Source organism: Pongo abelii, chromosome 9 (assembly GCF_028885655.2).
Source record: "Pongo abelii isolate AG06213 chromosome 9, NHGRI_mPonAbe1-v2.0_pri, whole genome shotgun sequence".
Taxonomy (NCBI): domain Eukaryota; kingdom Metazoa; phylum Chordata; class Mammalia; order Primates; family Hominidae; genus Pongo; species Pongo abelii.
Genome location: NC_071994.2, coordinates 79,455,050 through 79,472,725, shown reverse-complemented (window position 1 = coordinate 79,472,725; position 17,676 = coordinate 79,455,050). Strand labels below are relative to the sequence as shown.

Here is a 17,676-nt window from a genome sequence, read left to right as displayed (position 1 = left end):
TTCTCATTGTCATCTCTCCACAACCTTATTTTTTAATTAAAAGCTCTATCTTTTATTTTTAACATGGGGCATTTATTGCACAGTTCTAGAGCTGCTTAGAATGGACCATTTTTCTGTCTAGTGCTCTATGTGGTGCAGAACATAAAAGACCTGCTGTGATCTGCACTGTCCCACTTTTTCAGTCTCCCATTTTAGTCCTTTATGTTGCATTCTGCCACACTGTAATCTCACATTTATGTTATTCTGTGGTCTGGATGCATTTGCCATCATCTTTCTCCATGAAAATCATTCACTCATTTTTTGTCTCTTTTCTTTGGGCAAAGCACTATATACTAATGCCTGGACCTACTCCAGACCAATTAAATCAGTGACTCTAGGGGTAGAGTTCAAGCATTAATGTTTTCCTCCTCAACATTTTATTAGGTAAAATTTCAAAAATCGAAAGAATCTTACAGTGAATACCTGTGTACCCGCCACCTAGATTCTCCTACCATTAACATTTTCATATACTAACTTTATCATATCCATTATATATTGACATGTATATTATGTTATATCCCTGTTCATTAATCTTATTTCTTAAAAATGCATTTGAAAATAAATTACAGATATTAATATACTTCTCCCTGAGTACTTCAGCACTGGTGTAAAACTTCAGCACCAGTGAGCTTTAAGAAAAAAGCTCACAGGGGATTGTAATAGCCTAGAGTTAAAGACCACTAGTCTGACCTATTTGTTCTTTAAGCTGCTACTCTTAATACCACCTCTTTTCTGAAACTTCACTGATCACTCAAATTCAATTGAACCTTTCTTTCATGTGTGTTTGGACATTTTACTGTTTGTACTGTTCTACAGCACCATTCACAATTGGCCTGGCATTGTGGTTTTCTAGGTTCCGCCTTCTGCTAACTAGATGGTGATAGCCTCTAGGGTCAGGTCATATTTTATTCATGATCTGTCTATCTACCTATCTATCTGTCTTCCTTCATCTATTTATTCTTGGTTTCTAGCATACATAGCACCTTATATATTTTTATATGTAAGCTGAACTGCACTTGAATGAAGAACCTGCAACTGCAGCAAAAGGTGTACATACCTTTCATATATGTTTACTTACATATTCTGTTTATATTTTTTTGATTGGAGGAATAAGAATTCATTTATCTTTTCTGGTACTTAGCTCATGGTAGACTTTTAGTAAAAGTCAAGTCCAGCCCAAATGTGCTAATAATATTTTTATATTTGCCATTGGCTAGATTTGACTGAACTAATCATAAATCAGAAGTAGCGGAACACAAAGGGGCTAGAATTACCTCAAGAACAGTATAGTTGGAAAATCCTTTGGCAGAGAGTTTAAAGATGAGGTCTGATTTAAAACAAAACAAAACAAAACAAAACAAAACTAAAAATAGACCTACCATATGATCCAGCAATCCCATGGCTGGGTATCTACCCACAAGAAAGGAAATTGGTATATTGAAGAGATATCTGCACTCCTGTTTGTTGCAGCACTGTTCACGATAGCTAAGATTTGGAAGCAATCACAGTGTCTATTTACAGATGAAAGGATAAAGAAAATGTGGTATATATGCACAATGGAATACTATTCAGCCACAAAAAAGAATGAGATCCTGTCATTTACAACAACATGGATGGAACATGTACAATGGAGTACTATTCAGCCACAAAAAAGAATGAGATCCTGTCATTTGCAACAATGTGGATGGAACTGGAGGTCATTATGTTAAGTGAAGTAAGCCAGGCACAGAAAGACAAACATCGCATGTTCTCACTTATTTGTGGGATCTAAAAATCAAAACAATTGAACTAATGGACATAGATAATAGAAGGGTGGTTACCAGTGGCTGGAAAGGGTAGTGGAGGGCTAGCGGAAAGGCAGGGATGGTTAATGGGTACAAAAAAATAGAAAGAATAAATAAGACCTATTATATGATAGCACAGCAGGGTGACCATAATCAATAATAACAATTGCATATTTAAAAATAACTAAAAGAGTATAATTGGATTGTTTGTAACACAAAGGATAAATGCTTGAGGGGATGGATACCCCATTCTCTATGATATGATTATTTCGCATTGCATGCCTGTGTCCAAAATATCTCATGTACTCCATAAATATATACATCTACTATGTACCCACAAAAACTAAAAATTAAAAAAAGATGAGGTTTGAGTTTTGCTGGGAAGGATAAGTAAAATTTCTGTCAATTTAAAGAGGGTTCTATCCCTACTCTACCTATAAATTGCTGTGTGATCTTAGGTAATTTCCTCTTGCACTCTGGACTTCAGTATTCCTACCTGTAACATTAGGCAGTCAGGTTGGATGACTTCCAAAGAAGCCTTTGGCTTTGATGTTATGTGCATCTTAAAATAGTTGATTAACTTGGTTTTGTTTTATACCGGTGACTGTGGAATCCAGGGTAATAAGAGTAGAAAGAGGTAGTTGTTGGTGAGCACATTCTTTCTGTGAATCCCTGTCTACTTTGATTCAGTATGTAAAGTACCTTACACACAGTGGCTACTTGAAAAGTGTTTTCTTTCCCGTCTTTCTGCTGTAGCACTGTATCTTTATGCCTTGTATAGCATGCTTCAAAAGAGGCACAAATCACTTCCCTCCTTGGTTGCCTCTTGACCAGTATTAAGTCTAGAGACTGCATAGCGAGAAACATCAAATTAGAGGTCACAGGTGATGGGACTTCTGCAGGGGCGATGGCTTATAAATTGCAGAGCCAGGACTTAAACCTGGGTCTCCTGACTTTAATTCCAGTAATCTTTTAAAATATTGCCCTACCTTTTGAAACCTCACAGTGATCCTGCATTTATTATAGAGTCATTCAGTTGATTCATAATTAATGCCTCAATATAATTAGTTGCTCATAAATTATTAGGTTCCCTGAGCCTCTGGGGCATTGGTAAAATGTGATCGCTCTGTCTTTCTCTCTGTCTGTTGTATTCATTTGTTGTCCAGGTTGGATAGAATGGTGCTATCTGAGCTGTTATAATGTTGGCCTCATGCCTAGCTTTATATTGCAGCACGTCTTCTGAGGCATCGGTTTTTCATCCTTCCAAACTTTTGGTCTACAGAGACTAGTAGAAGATTAAGGTGTGTTTACTCACCTTATTCAAAAGTTGAGCATGTTTGTTGTTTTGGACCTGTTTTCCTGTAAACAAAGTTTAAAATGGTACAGGTTTTAAAATGTGCTAATTATTGTGATGAGTGTAGATATACAAAATGACCATTGGAGGATCAATGAGGGTAAAAAGAGGAAAGACTTGTGGAGAACCTATAAGAAAGGGCTTGTTGGAGGGCTGCAGGGAAGCTGGAAAGTAGTATAGAAACCTTAAGTTAAGTAAGTTCAGAAGGAAGTGATTAAGAAAGCACAAAATTGTGTTCTGTGAGTATAGTTGAAGGTCCTGGAAATGTCTGGCATTGAGAAAATAGATTTGGGAGGTCTCAAAAGAGTATTTCAGGTATCTAAAGTTCTGTCTGGGGAAGAGATAGTGGTCTTTTCTGAATAGCTCTAAGATACAAGATTTAGTACTAGTAGATGGAAGTTTTTTCTTTGTTTATTCATTCGTTTGTTTATTCAACAAATCTTTATTGATCACCTGTTCTGTGCCAGGCATGGTGTTGCAGATCGAGAAATACATAGGACATGAACTTTGTTCTTGAGGTGTTTATAGTCTATGTCTAGCAGGGGAGAGGGGTGAAAGGGAAAGCAAATGTGTAAACAAATTATTGCAATGCAGTGTAAGAGCTTATTATAAGTGATAACTCATTAAATGAGATGGCTGAAGATAGAAGAGACAGTCTTTGGAGATTTTAGATTTCCTGTCATTGCAACTTTTCAAGCATAGGCTGGATGACCTAGGCTGGAATGTAGTAAAATAATTGAAATATTAGATTCCAGTGCATATTTTAGGTTTTAAGTAATAATGGAATCTCTTTGAAAGTGAAGATCTACCACAGAATTCTCCAAACATAGTAAAAGGACTGAGAAATGGAGAAAAGCCTGTATCAGGAAGGTTGATGAAACCTTTCTTGGCATAATCATGGGCTGTGGGCCTGAAATGGAGTTACATTCAATGAAGCTGTTGGTTGAAGGACCTGGGAGGCAAGGAAGGACTTGACTTAGAGTATCAGATGGCTGCAGGGAGTGTAATTTTGGAACTGGCAGCCTGGAGTGGGAAGGTACACTTGAGAACTGAGACAGTAAAAGTTCTCTTGGGGGAGCTGAGGGACTTGAGTTACAGTTGGGAGGGAAAACAAAGGTAAATCTGGGAAGAGAAACTGGAAGAAATGGATAAAAAGCACATCAGAGTTAATCTGCATTAACAAGATTGTCCTTGCTTGCTTGATTTCTTTTGTTCAGAAAGAGAAGGAGCAGTTGGTTTGCCAAAGGTGGGTCAGGATGAATTATGCAAAGAAGTGGGTTTAGGGTTTGGCCTTGATGGATGAGTAAGATTTTTATCAGTCAGAGAAGGGAGAAATCATTGACAGGAAACACGTTGGGGTGTGTGTTTGTGTGTGTGTCTGTGTGTATAAGTAAATAAGAATACAAGTACAGTGGAACAGATTTCTGAGGTTTGAATTAGTTTGAATTAGGCTGTGTCTAGGTGTAGTGGCTTAGTTGATAAGGTAGGTCGATGTCAGATAGTGAAGGACCTTGAATTTTATCTGTACTAAACTTCCTAAAGGCAAGGTATATATCTTTATGCAAAGTTTGATTAATTAAAATATTTGAGTTCACTATGAGCCAGATACTATATAAAGCATTGTTGGATTGCAAAGATGACAAAATTGGGCCCAACATTTGAGGAACTTTCTGGCTCCCAGGGAAGATATACCTGTAAACAATTATAATAGCAATAATAAAAGGGATAACCTGGAAAGTTACCCATTGCTTTGGGAATATGGAGGAGGGGGCACCTAACTTCTTGAAGTGATGAGGACACATTTCCAAATGGGTTCATGGAAGAAATAACAATTGAATTAAACCTTGAAGGATGAGTGAATTCATAGTTGAAGCATAGGGAAATTGGTATTCTAGGCAGAAGGATCAGCATGCACAAAAGCATAGAAGTGCAAAAGCTATGGGATATTTGAAGAAGCTGGAGAAGTTGGGTGTGGATAGAGTGTAAGGGAAGTTGGAGTGGTAGTGGTGGGAAATGAAGCTAATTGGTGCATTTGGTCAAATAACAGAGGGCCTCTAAAAGCAAGCTAAAAACATCAGCTTTTATCCTGAGATATCAATGAAGGGTATTTTGTTTTGTTTTGTTTTTGAGACAGAGTCTTGCTCTGTTGCCAGGCTAGAATGCAGTGGCGTGATCTCAGCTCACTGCAACCTCCACCTCCCGAGTTCAAGCGATTCTCCTCCCTCAGCCTCCTGAGTAGCTGGGACTACAGGCGTGCGCCACCATGCCCAGCTAATATTTTGCATTTTAGTAGAGATGGGGTTTCACCATGTTGGCCAGGATGGTCTCAATCTCTTGACCTCGTGATCCGCCCGCCTTGGTCTCCCAAAGTGCTGGGATTACAGGCGTGAGCCACTGTGCCCAGCCAGTGAAGGGTTTTAAAAGTAGAAGAGTAGTGTGCTCTAAGGTTACTGACAGCTCCTGGATAAAGGATTGAGGAAAAAGCTGGATGTGGGGGGATCAGTTCTTTATTGGAAATTGTTAAAAAAAAAAAAAAAACTCCTATAGATTTTATTCATAGTATTTTAAGTAATTGATGTCTAAAGCAGTAGTATTCAAATCTGACTGGCATTGGAATCACTAATTTTCAAAATACAGAATTAGGCCTTAACTCAGCTGTTCTAAATCAAAATTTATGGGGGCCAAGCCAGGATATCTATATTTCTAAAAGCTCTTGGTAATTATTATGCTGGTTTTTTGAACCCATTATTCTCTAAAGCACTGTTGTGTTTAACTCCAAAGAGCTTATATTTTAAATAGTCATGGTTAAATGTATAATTTCTACTGCAGCATGGAAAACTAATGAGAAATATTTTTAACTCTGGATACATTCATATGTATCCATTGTCAGGGACATTTATTTATTTTAAGGTAATAACATTTTCATTAAAACTATTGATAATGTGATAGGGAATCCTCCCCCCCCCCCCCATCTTTATTTATTTATGTAGAGACAAAGTCTCCCTCTGTCACCCAGGCTGGAGTACAGTGGTGCGGTCTTGGCTCACTGCAGCCTTTGCCTCCCACGTTCAGGTGATTCTCCTGCCTCAGTCTCCCTGGTAGCTGGGATTACAGGCCCCCGCCACCACACCTGGCTAATTTTTGTATTTTTAGTAGAGAGGGGGTTTCACCATGTTGGCCAGGCTGATCTCAAACTCCTGACCTCAAGTGATCCGCCTGCCTTGGCCTCCCAAAGTGCTGGGATTACAGGCATGAGCCACCGCGCTTGTCCTATCCCCTATCTTTTAGATTTTATTCTACTGTTTCTCAGAAGTAGTGGAGATTTTGCCAGTAAATTTTGCACCATATAGGACAGGATGGTTACTGCATTGACCATTTTATATTTAGAAGAAGAAAGCCAAGCACAGTGGCTCTCGCCTGTAATTCCAGCTGCTTGGAGGACTGAGGTGGGAGGATTGATTGAGACCTGGAGTTTGAGACCAGCTTGGGTAACATAGGGAGACTCTTGTCTCTAAAAAAATTTTTTTAAATTAGACGGGCATGGTGGCGCATGCCTGTAGTCCCAGCTACTCTGGAGGCTGAGTGGGGAGGATCTCTTGAGCCCTGGAGTTTGAGGCTGCAGTGAGCTATGATTGTACCACTGCACTCCAGCCTGGGGTAACAGAGCAAGAATCCCGTGTCTCTCTCTCTCTTTTTTTTTTTTTTAAAGAACAAGGTAGAATTTCAGAGGAAGGAGACACTGGAGAGATTATATAGTCTCAGGGGTTAGCAAACTTTTGCTGTAAAGGGCAAGATAGTAAATAGTTTAGGTTTGTGGACATACAATCTCTGTTGCAAGTACTGAACTCTGCCAGCATCAGGTAAAAAAAAGCCATAGACAATTTATAAATGAATGGGTGTGGCTGTGTTCCAGTAAAACTATCTATAAAAACAGTAGCTTTGCTGACCCTTGATACAGTCCATTCCCAAGAGGGAAAGTGTAACTTGTCTAAGGTTATAAAATTAGAGGTTGGCTGAGAACTCACTATGTGGAATGCTGTTAGCAGTTTTATTTAATCTTCACATAGATGAATAAATGAAACCTAAGAGGTTAAATAATTTCTCTAAAGTTAGTAAGTGGTACTGGGATTCACACTTAGTTTTTGCTAGGCCAAATTTCTGCTTTCAACTACATCATAATGGTTTTCCGTGCTTTTCAATGTCTCGGAATGGGAATGCAAAGAAAAGCAAGATATTGTGATTTTTCATTAGTGCTTGGCACATAGTAGGTATTTACATCAGTGAGTGTTAGCAATATCATGGTGTGCAGTGGAAGGACTTGAGCTAGACCCTGAAGGAAGGGCTGTATAATTTTGATTCTTTGCAATTTTTTAACATGTGTTTCCTTTTGGTCAAAAATAATAAAAGAGTTATATTGTTCTTATTTCTGATTCTAGTAGCTGCTGCTGGTGCTGACAATGTCAAATAACGGCCTAGACATTCAAGACAAACCCCCAGCCCCTCCGATGAGAAATACCAGCACTATGATTGGAGCCGGCAGCAAAGATGCTGGAACCCTAAACCATGGTTCTAAACCTCTGCCTCCAAACCCAGAGGAGAAGAAAAAGAAGGACCGATTTTACCGATCCATCTTACCTGGAGATAAAAGTATAGTATTTGATTTTCTTCTCATCATTTGTATGCTTTAAAAAAATTATTTTGGGTAACGTGGATAAAAGATCTGTTGTCTTTGACTTAATTTTCCTTTAATGTTTTTTTTCTGGTTAAATATTTCTCTTTCTCCCTACAGTGGCTGAAGCAAAGTGGAAAATAGACCTATTTTTATACTCTATTAACTATATCTGAGCAAAACTGTAAGAGAATAATTATGCTCTTGCCAGATTTGGGACAATCTGAAGTGATTTATTTATTTTTAAATTCTTAAACTGTTTATGAAGTCACAAAATGTAAGAAAAATTGAAATGTCTTTATTTGGAATTTTTTCCCCCCAAGTTAGTTTCAATTGGAAATGTTTTCTTTCCAAAATCTTGATTGCCTTTTCTTTATTCCAGCTTCCTGGTCCCACTTTCAGGTTTGGGGACTATGTATCAGTAAGAATGGCAAGTAACAGCTGAGAAAAGGATGCAGAGATAACTAGCATTCAGCATGAGTTTACTATGAATAAATTATCCTGGGCAGCCTCATTTCCTTTTTATTGATAAAACTTCTATTATAGAAGAGTAATCATATGATGAATAGTGTTGATTTTAACACTGATTTTCACACTGTTGATTTAACAGTGTATATGAAAAAGTCACCAAGATCCTTGTAGACAAGGTTGTAAAATAAAGGTTTTGGTGTCCACAACAAAAGATGGCTTTTGTTTGGTACCAAAAATGTTGATTTAAATGGCTGTTGCTCTGAAGTAAAGTTCTCCTTATATTTGTGGGCCCTGTTCTTATGGCATGCTAAAGATACTGGCTTTCTGTGTGTAAGTAGTTACCATGAGCTTCTGGTTTAGATGGAGCTGGGTCACCACTTACCAGCTTTCTGATCTTAGGCATGTCAGTTAACTGCTTTGACCTTTATTTAGTTTCCTATTTTAAAAGTGAGATATCATTTCACAGGGTTGTTGTGAAGACTACATACAAAGTTCCTAATAGATTACCTTCCACACAGAAGGTACTTGAATCTTAGTTCTCTGTCTCTTTACTCCTTTGTCTCTGTCTCTTTACTCCTTTGTTGATGAATAGAAACTGGGAGGCATAGCTAGTAGACTACATGGTAAAATCAGAACTGAGATTCTGAAACAGTAGGGCAGATACAACAAGCACAATGGTGGATTGCGGAAAATATCTCAGGTTGTAGAAAAATATGATTGCCTAACTACGGATCAGGGGAGATGGTAGATGGTAGTGTCATTAGCCAAATAGGGAACATAGAAAGAAGGAACAAATTAGGAGTGTTGGTGATTGGAGAGCAGGGAAGATGATAATTTCGGACACATTGCATTTGTAGTGTCTTTATATAGATATGTCTTATAAGCAGATCTCACGTATTGTAAATGTCATACAAGTGAAATGAGAAATAATAAGGACTTTTAATGAGTACATTGGGCTTATATCGTTATGTGTATGAATCCTTCTACTCCACCTTCCCTTCCCTATGGGTTTGGTGGGTTTGGATAGAAAAGAAGGCCAGGCACAGGGGCTCATGCCTGTAATCCCAACACTTTGGGAGGCTGAGGTGGGAGGATCACTTGAGCTCAGGAGTTTGCCCTAGCCCGGGCAAAATAGCAAGACCTTGTCTCTACTGAAAAAAAAAAAAAAAAGAAAGGAGTCGGGCATGGTGGTGTGTGCCTGTAGTAACAGCTGCTTGGGAGGCTGAGGCAGGAGGATTGCCTGAGCCTGGGAATTTGAAGCTGCAGCACACTGTGATCATGCCACTGCACTCCAGCCTGGGTGACAGAGTGAGATCCTGTCTTAAAAAAATAAAATAGGCTGGGTGTGGTGGCTCATGCCTGTAATCCCAGCACTTTGGGAGGCTGAGGCGGGTGGATCACCTGAAGTCAGAAGTTCAAGATCAGCCTGGCCAACATGGTGAAACCCCATCTCTACTAAAATACAAAAAATTAGCTGGGCATGGTGGCAAGTGCCTGTAATCCCAGTTACTCAGGAGGCTGAGGCCGGGAGTATCACTTGAACCCGGGAGGCGGAAGTTGCAGTGAGCCAAGGTTGCGCCATTGCACTCCAGCCTAGGCAACAAGAGCTAAACTCCATCTCAAAAAAAAATAAATAAATAAAATAAAAGATATGGGTAAGGTGCTTAACCTTGATTTCCTGACTAATTCATTCATATAGTAGCTGCCAACTTCCTTGGTACAAGGGCTATGATCTGAGGCAGTGTTATATGCCCTGCAATCTTCTGCCACATATATAGCCACTTTGTTTATCCCTCAATTTAGATGTGTATTTATTTTTAATATTGTATCTTATCAACCAGTGTTCTTGATCCCTATAAATAAATAGGCTTTCAGCCCAAGTGTCTACATGTAGTGAAACAGGACTTTTTAAATTAAAAAGTTTAAATTGTTCTTGCTGACTCAAACTAGAAAGGTAATAAGATTCTCATCCAGTAGGCATCATCAAAACTAAAAACATTTATGTTTCAAAGGGCGTCATCCAGAAAGCAAAAAGGTAACACACAGAAAGGAGAAAAATTTCCCAAATTACATATTTTATAATGGGCCTGTATCTAAAATATGTGAAGAAGAACTATTGCAAGTCAACAACTGAAAGACAAGTAATTTTAAAATGGGCAAAATATCTAAATAGACATATCTCCAAAGAACATATACAAATGGCCAAGAAGCACATGAAAGGATGCTCAAATCATTAGCCATCAGGGAAATGCAAATCAAAACCACAATGAGATACCACTTCACACTCACTAGGATGGCTATAATAAAAAAGATAATAACAAGTGTTAGTGAGGATGTGGAGAAATTGCAACCCTCATAATTGCTGGTGGGAATGTAAAATGGTGCAGCCTCTGTGGAAAACAGTCTGGCAATTCCTCCAAAGGTTAAACATAGAGTTACCAGTGGTACATGAATGTTTATAGCAGCATTCATAATAGCCAAAAAGCAGAAACAACCCAAATACCCCATCAGCTGATGAATAGGTAAATAATAAAATGTGGAATATCCATACAATGAAATATTTGGTAACAAAGACGTGAAGTTCTGATCCATGCCATAACATGGATGACCCTTGAAAATGCTGTGTTAAGTGAAAGAAGCCAGTTACAAAGGATCACATATAGTATGATTCTATTTGTAGGAAATGTCCAGCATTGGTAAATTCATAGATAGAAAGTAGATTAGCGGTTGCCTAGGGCTGCAGAGAGGCAGAGGCAATTAAAACTAGGAGATGATTACTAAGAGGGGTGGGATTTCTTTTGGTAGCAATGAAATGTCCTAACATTGATTTTGGTGATACCTGTCCAGCTCTCTGAATATATTAAAAGCCATTGAATTTTATACTTTATGGGTGAATTGTTTGATAAGTGAATTATATCTCAATAAAGCTGATTTTTAAAAAAGAAGATTCCTGTCTGAAACAGCAGATGGAAGCAGAGCCTTCAGACATCATTGGAACCTGAAGGGACAATCTTATGTGCTAAATGGGAAAGTGGGGGTCTAGATATTGGGATTATAGTATTGGTTCTTCCATAAATTGGCTGTCTGATTTGGGTCAATTATTTCTCTGTAGACGTCAGTGCCTTCATCTAGAAAAGAAGAGAGAGCAGTAGGCCTGTGCAGTTTCTTTTAGCTTTAGAATCCTATAATTGGCCAGGCGCAGTGGCTCATGCCTGTAATCCCAGCACTTTGGGAGGCCGAGGCGGGTGGATGACGAGGTCAGGAGATCGAGACCATCCTGGCTAACACGGTGAAACCCCATCTCTACTAAAAATACGAAAAATTAGCTGGGCGTGGTGGTGGGTGCCTGTAGTCCCAGCTGCTGGGGAGGCTGAGGCAGGAGAATGGCGTGAACCCAGGAGGCGGAGCTTGCAGTGAGCCAAGATTGCGCCACTGCACTTCAGCCTGAGCGACAGAGCGAGACTCCGTCTCAAAAAATAAAATAAAATAAAATAAAATAAAATAGAATCCTATAATTACATAAATGAGATATTGCAAAGGTGTGGTTAGATCAGGCTTGTCTATATAGATGAAAAGAAACTAGGCCATTGTAAAGTACTTTATTCAATGATACAGCTGTAGAAAATCCTAGGCTAAATCTAAGTAACCCTAGGCTAAATCTGATCTGAAAATACATCTCATAGCCTCAAGATCAAAACTGCATCTCTGTAGGTTGAAAGCATAGAGGTAGAAAACATACAGAGTTATAAGAAGTTCTCGCAAAATGATCTAACAATCTTTCATCCTTTGGTTATAGATTTTCTATATTTGCCCTGGGCACATAGGTTTCATCCCTTTGCTTTAAGACCCTTGATGGCTATAACTAATGCACACATCAAAATGAAAGAAGTCTGAGGTGTTTTTCTTTTGTTTGGAGCCTTTGATCAACCAGTAAGCTACTCAACTTAGTCCTATAAGGATACACAGCAGTGTTGGTAGTCTTTGAAGTGGTATATGCCCTTCATGTAGTATTTGAGCATTTATACCAGCTGCATAGAGTTATGTCTGGAACTGGACTTATAACATAGATTGAGTCCAGCCACTGACATTTGTTAACTCTGATTTTTTTTAAAATTTCATTCCAATATCCTCACTTCCCATTCATCCTATATCATTAGTAGGCTTTTGTCATTTGACATAGTAGATATAAAAGCATTTTCTAAACTAAAATGCAATACAAATAGGAGGTTTGTTTTTTAAAAATGGAAACCTCATTTATTGTTTTATTTGATACCTACAACAACTCATTTTTAGTTGGGGAGGCTAAAGCTTAGAGAAAAGTAAGTTGCTCAAGGTCTCACAAGTGGAAAGTGGGAGGGCTGGGTATGGAACTAAGTCTTCCTAAATTATCTGTTCCATTGTAACATAACTATCTCTCTTAGTTATTCTCAACCCTGATTACACGTTCGACTCACTTATGGTGCTTTTAAAAAATACAGGGCGGGGTGCAAGTGGCTCACGCCTGTGACCCCAGAAGTTTGGGAGGCCGAGGCGGGCGGATCACTTGAGGTCAGGAGTTCTAGACCAGCCTGGCCAACATGGCAAAACCCTGTCTCTACTAAAAATACAAAAATTAGCCGGTTGTGGTGGCAGGCACCTGTAATCCCAACTACTCGGGAGGCTGAGGTAGGAGAATCGCTTGAATCTGGGTGGCAGAGGTTGCAGTGAGCCAAGATCATGCTACTGCACTCCAGCCTGGGTAACAGAGTGAAACTCCATTACAAAAAAAAAAAAAAAAAAAAAAGGCTGGGCGTGGTGGCTCACACCTTTAACCCCAGCACTTTGGGAGGCCAAGACTAGCGGATCACTTAAGGTCAGGAGTTTGAGACCAGCCTGGCCAACATGGTGAAACCCTGTGTCTACTAAAAATACAAAAATTAGCTGGACGTGGTAGTGGGCACCTGTAATTCCAGCTACTCAGAAGGCTGAGGCAGGAGAATTGCTTGAACCCAGGAGGCAGAGGTTGCAGTGAGCTGAGATCACACCACTGTACTCCAGCATGGGTGACAGAGCAAAATTCTGTCTCAAAAATAATTAATTAATTAATTAATACTGATACCTGCATTCCATCCAGACCTTTGGAGTCAGAATTTCTAGAGGAGTTGTCTTGGGTCTCTAGAGAGATTTTTGGGAGATGAGAAAGAAGAATGATCTGTAGGCTGCAGCAATGGTTGAGATTTGAGCTGCCAGTGGGTAGAATGTCTTTGGGCATTACCTAATGCTGACCTCTCTAGCATGGCCTCAGTATGTGCCCGGGGGATGCATAAGTGATTGGAAAGAGAAGCTGTAATTGAGGGTCTGTAATAGGTGATGCTGAGTTGCAGAATTCCATGTGGGAAAGCCTGGTTCCTGTGGTTAGGATCTGGAGCCTTTGGTTTATTCTAAGAAGTCTTTCAGCATTTAGTTTGAAATCTTTTTCTGGCTGCATTTTCACAAGCAAAGTGGAATTCTCTGAGCTTGGGAAGAGTTTAGCAAAGTTAATTTTAACATTGGACTATGTCAGTGTTTATCTCTCCAAGTTTGGAACGTTTTACTGCCTTGAGCTCAGATTAGCTCAGTGGAGCCAATGAGAGGTGCTGCTTAAAAATAATTTTTTTAAAAAAGGCCAGTGATTTGTGCTAAAACTTTGATGGCTATACCAAGACATGGGATTTTGCAGTGTCAGCCTCATTTCCCATGCTATCAGAAAGCCAAGTGGTCTAGGTCAAAGATAGGGTTAAAGTTGGGATGGGTGAGGTTGGAAGCTTCTTTTCCCGCTTTATTTTCTTAATCCCAAGATCTCTAGATACATGAAATCAAGATGATTCTTTCCTCTTTCTCACCTCAACCACAGTTTCTCTGTCTTAATGAATGGGCTGAGAAACCTAACAGTTTTTTATATTAATGACAACTCATGTTTATAAAGGTCTTTAGTTTACAAAGCACATATATTTCCTGTAACTTAAAGAATTTTTTTTTTTTTTTTTGAGACAGTCACGCTCTGTTGCCCAGGCTAGAGTGCAGTGGCGCGATCTCAGCTCACTGCAACCTCCACCTCCTGGGTTCAAGCAATTCTCTCTGCCTCAGCCTCCCGAGTAGCTGGGATTACAGGCAGCTGCCACCACGCCTGGCTAATTTTTGTATTTTTTAGTAGAGGCCAGGTTTCACCATGTTGGCCAGGCTGGTCTTGAACTCCTGACCTCAGGTGATTCGCCCACCAAGGCCGCCCAAAGTGCTGGGATTACAGGCATGGGCCACTGCGCCCAGCCAAGAATTCTTAGCATCGTTGTAGGAATCTTTATTTAGATATAAGTCTTCTGTCAGTTATATATGTTACAAATATCTTCTACTGTGCTCTTAGCTTTTATTAGATTAAGTAAATTCCCCTGTAATCTTAGACAGATGCTTGGCATGATGTGAGATAGAATTTTAATATAGTCAAATTTATTATTTCCTTTCTAATGCTTTGTGGTTCTATTTTTGAAATCTTTACCTACTCAGAGACATGAAGGTTTTTCTATTGAGTTTTCTGTATTCACGTACATGAGCACATGATCTGTAAATTGTAACAGTTCTTTTTCTTTCTTTGTAATCCTTCTCCTTTTACTTCTTTTTCTTGCCTAATTGCACTGGTTAATACCTTCAGTACTATGATGAATAGAAGTGGTGAGGAGGAATACCCTTCTCTTGTTTTTAATCTCAGGGAAAGCTTTCAGCATTTTAGAATTAAGTATGATGTTTGCTCCAGAGTTTTTGGCAATTACCTTTTATTAGATTAAGTAAATTCCCTTGTAATCCTAGTTTGCTAAGAGTTTCTAATCATGATTGATATCACATTTCAGCAAATGTTTTTTTCTGCATTAATTGAATCGATTAGATATATTTTCTTCTTTATTTTCTTAATATAGTAAATTACATTCACTTTTAAAAAAAAAAATTGAGATATAATTAACATGCCATACAAGTCACCATCTTAAAATATACAATTCCGTGGTTTTTAGTATATTCATAAGATTGTACAACCATTACAACTAATTCCAGTACATTTTCATCACTCCAGAAAGAAACCTCACACTCATTGCAGTCTTTCCTCATTTCTCCCTTCTCCCCTGGCAACCTCTAATCTACTGTCTGTCTATGGATTTGCCTATTCTGGACATTTCATATAAATGGAATTACACAGTATATGGCCCTTTGTGACTGGCTTCTTTTACTTAGCATAATGTTTTCAAGGTTCATCCATGTTGTAGCATGGATCAGGACTTCATTTCTCTTTATGGCTGAATAATAGTATATGGATGTACTACATTTTATCTGTTCGTCACTTGAGGGACATTTGGGTTGCCTTCACTTTTTGACTATTATGAATAAGCTAATGTGAACATGCACATACAAGTTTTTGTGTAGACATAAGTTTTCATCAGATTCCTGTAGACATACTTCCAGTCATCATAAAAAAATTTGCAACCGCAGCAGTAGTCCCAGGGATACTATAGCCCTGGGATATGGGACCATCAGGATCCTAGGTTTGCTTTATTTTCTCCATTATGTCTTCCCTCAGTCCAAAGCTCTTAGTGCCTCCCTGCCTGTAGTCATGTGCTTTGTGAATCTGGTAACAGTTTATGAAATTTGGTTGACTTTCTGAGCAGGTGGAAAGATGGAAGAAAGATCACACTGTTTACTTTTCTTGGCCTCTGCTTATTCTGTTTCTTTTGGAAATGCCCTTTCCCATCTTGGTCTGGCTAACCCCTATTCATCCTTTATGACTTCTTTCAGGTATTATCTTCTCCAGAAGGGTGGTTTATTACTTACCTTCATCTGTACACACAGCATGCACCATTATCCTATTTTGCAGATTGAAGACTTGAAACTCAGACTTTCCCTGGGTCACCCAGTGAGTTACTGGCAAAAATAATACTGAATCCTTCCTCTGAGATTGTTTCCACTAACAGAAATTTCTTTTAATTCCCTGACCTCAGCTGTTTAGCTCCTGGGTTTGTGGTGATGAGCCAGTGAGACAGTGACTGGCAGAGCTTGGTGAAGGGCTGTACACAGGTGAAGGGGATGATTGTTACTTCCAAGAAGGGATTAATTGGGTTCCAGGTGGCTCTGGGACTGTATGACTTCTCCATTTCTCTCCTGTATTCCTGCCTCTTGAATCCTGTTTTCTGCTGGTGATCCCCAACTGGTGAATACTCAGTCTAAATATTACACAGTACCAGGCGGGGCGCGGTGGCTCATGCCTGCAATACCAGCACTTTGGGAGGCCAAGGTGGGTGGATCACCCGAGGTCAGGAGTTCGAGACCAGCCTGGCAACATAGTGAAACCCTGTCTCTACTGCAAATACAACAAGTAACTGGGTATGGTGGTGGGCGCCTGTAATCTCAGCTACTTGGGAGTCTGAGGCAGGGAGAATTGCTTGAACTGGGGAGGTGGAGGTTGCAGTGAGCTGAGATCACGCCATTGTACTCTAGCCTGGGCAACAAGAGTGAGACTCTGTCTCAAAAAAAAAAAAAAAAAAAAAATTACACAGTATCCAAGCTAAATCCTGCCACCTAGATTTTCCTGTTCCTTTTACTTCTCTCCTCTCCCACTTCAACCAAGTCATTGCTATTCTTGTACTCCACGTCTAATCTATGTTAAACTGTTATTTCAGTTAGTAGTTGATTCTAGTCAAATCTCAGTAGGAATCAGGAGTATAATAAAGAGTGAAAGACTTGATCAGGTCGACTACAGTCATGTGCTCTGTGAATCAGGACAAGTCAACTTACGTCCCTGGGCCTCTTTCCTCAGGGAATGGGATCATGATCTCTAGAGTCACTCCCTAATATTTTCTTTCTTTATTTTTTTGAGACACAGTCTCACTGTGTCACCCAGGCTGGAGTGCAGTGGCACAATTTCAGCTCACTTCAACCTCTGCCTCCTGGTTCAAGCTATTATCATGCTTCAGCCTCCTGAGTAGCTGGGATTCCAGGCATGTGCCACCACGCCCAGCTAATTTTCGTATTTTTAGTAGAGATGGAGTTTCGCCATGTTGGCCAGGCTGGTCTTGAACTCCTGACTTCAAGTGATCCCCCTGCTTCAGCCTCCCAAAGTGCTGGGATTACAGGCATGAGCCACCATGCCCTGGCCATTCCCTAATATTTTCTAGAGTGTTCTTCAACTAAGTAAGCCATGTGCTGTATTGAAATTCAGAAGTACAGTGATTGTAATTGGAAGTGGTAATTTTGATCCTCAAGAAGCTTACATTTTGGATTTTTAAACTAGCAAGGAATTATATAAGACAAGAAATGACTAGATGCTTGGTGGTGTAGCAGACTCAGTGTCTTGGGAATTAACA

The 17,676-nt window shown here is 39.4% G+C and overlaps 1 protein-coding gene across 14 annotated transcripts in view; it reads left to right on the top strand.

Moving 5' to 3' along the window:
* Positions 1–17,676, top strand: part of PAK1 (p21 (RAC1) activated kinase 1) — a 269,840-nt gene that overhangs the window by 188,144 nt on the left and 64,020 nt on the right. For 11 of the 14 annotated variants that reach the window (XM_063728215.1, XM_054526060.2, XM_054526055.2 and 8 more), the window contains one exon: positions 7,614–7,824. In XM_063728215.1, coding sequence (XP_063584285.1) covers positions 7,635–7,824 — 190 coding nt within the window. In that variant the 5' untranslated portion in view covers positions 7,614–7,634. The remainder of the gene's footprint in view (positions 1–7,613; positions 7,825–17,676) is intronic. The other 3 variants (XM_054526052.2, XM_054526061.2, XM_009246858.4) reach the window with 1 other exon arrangement.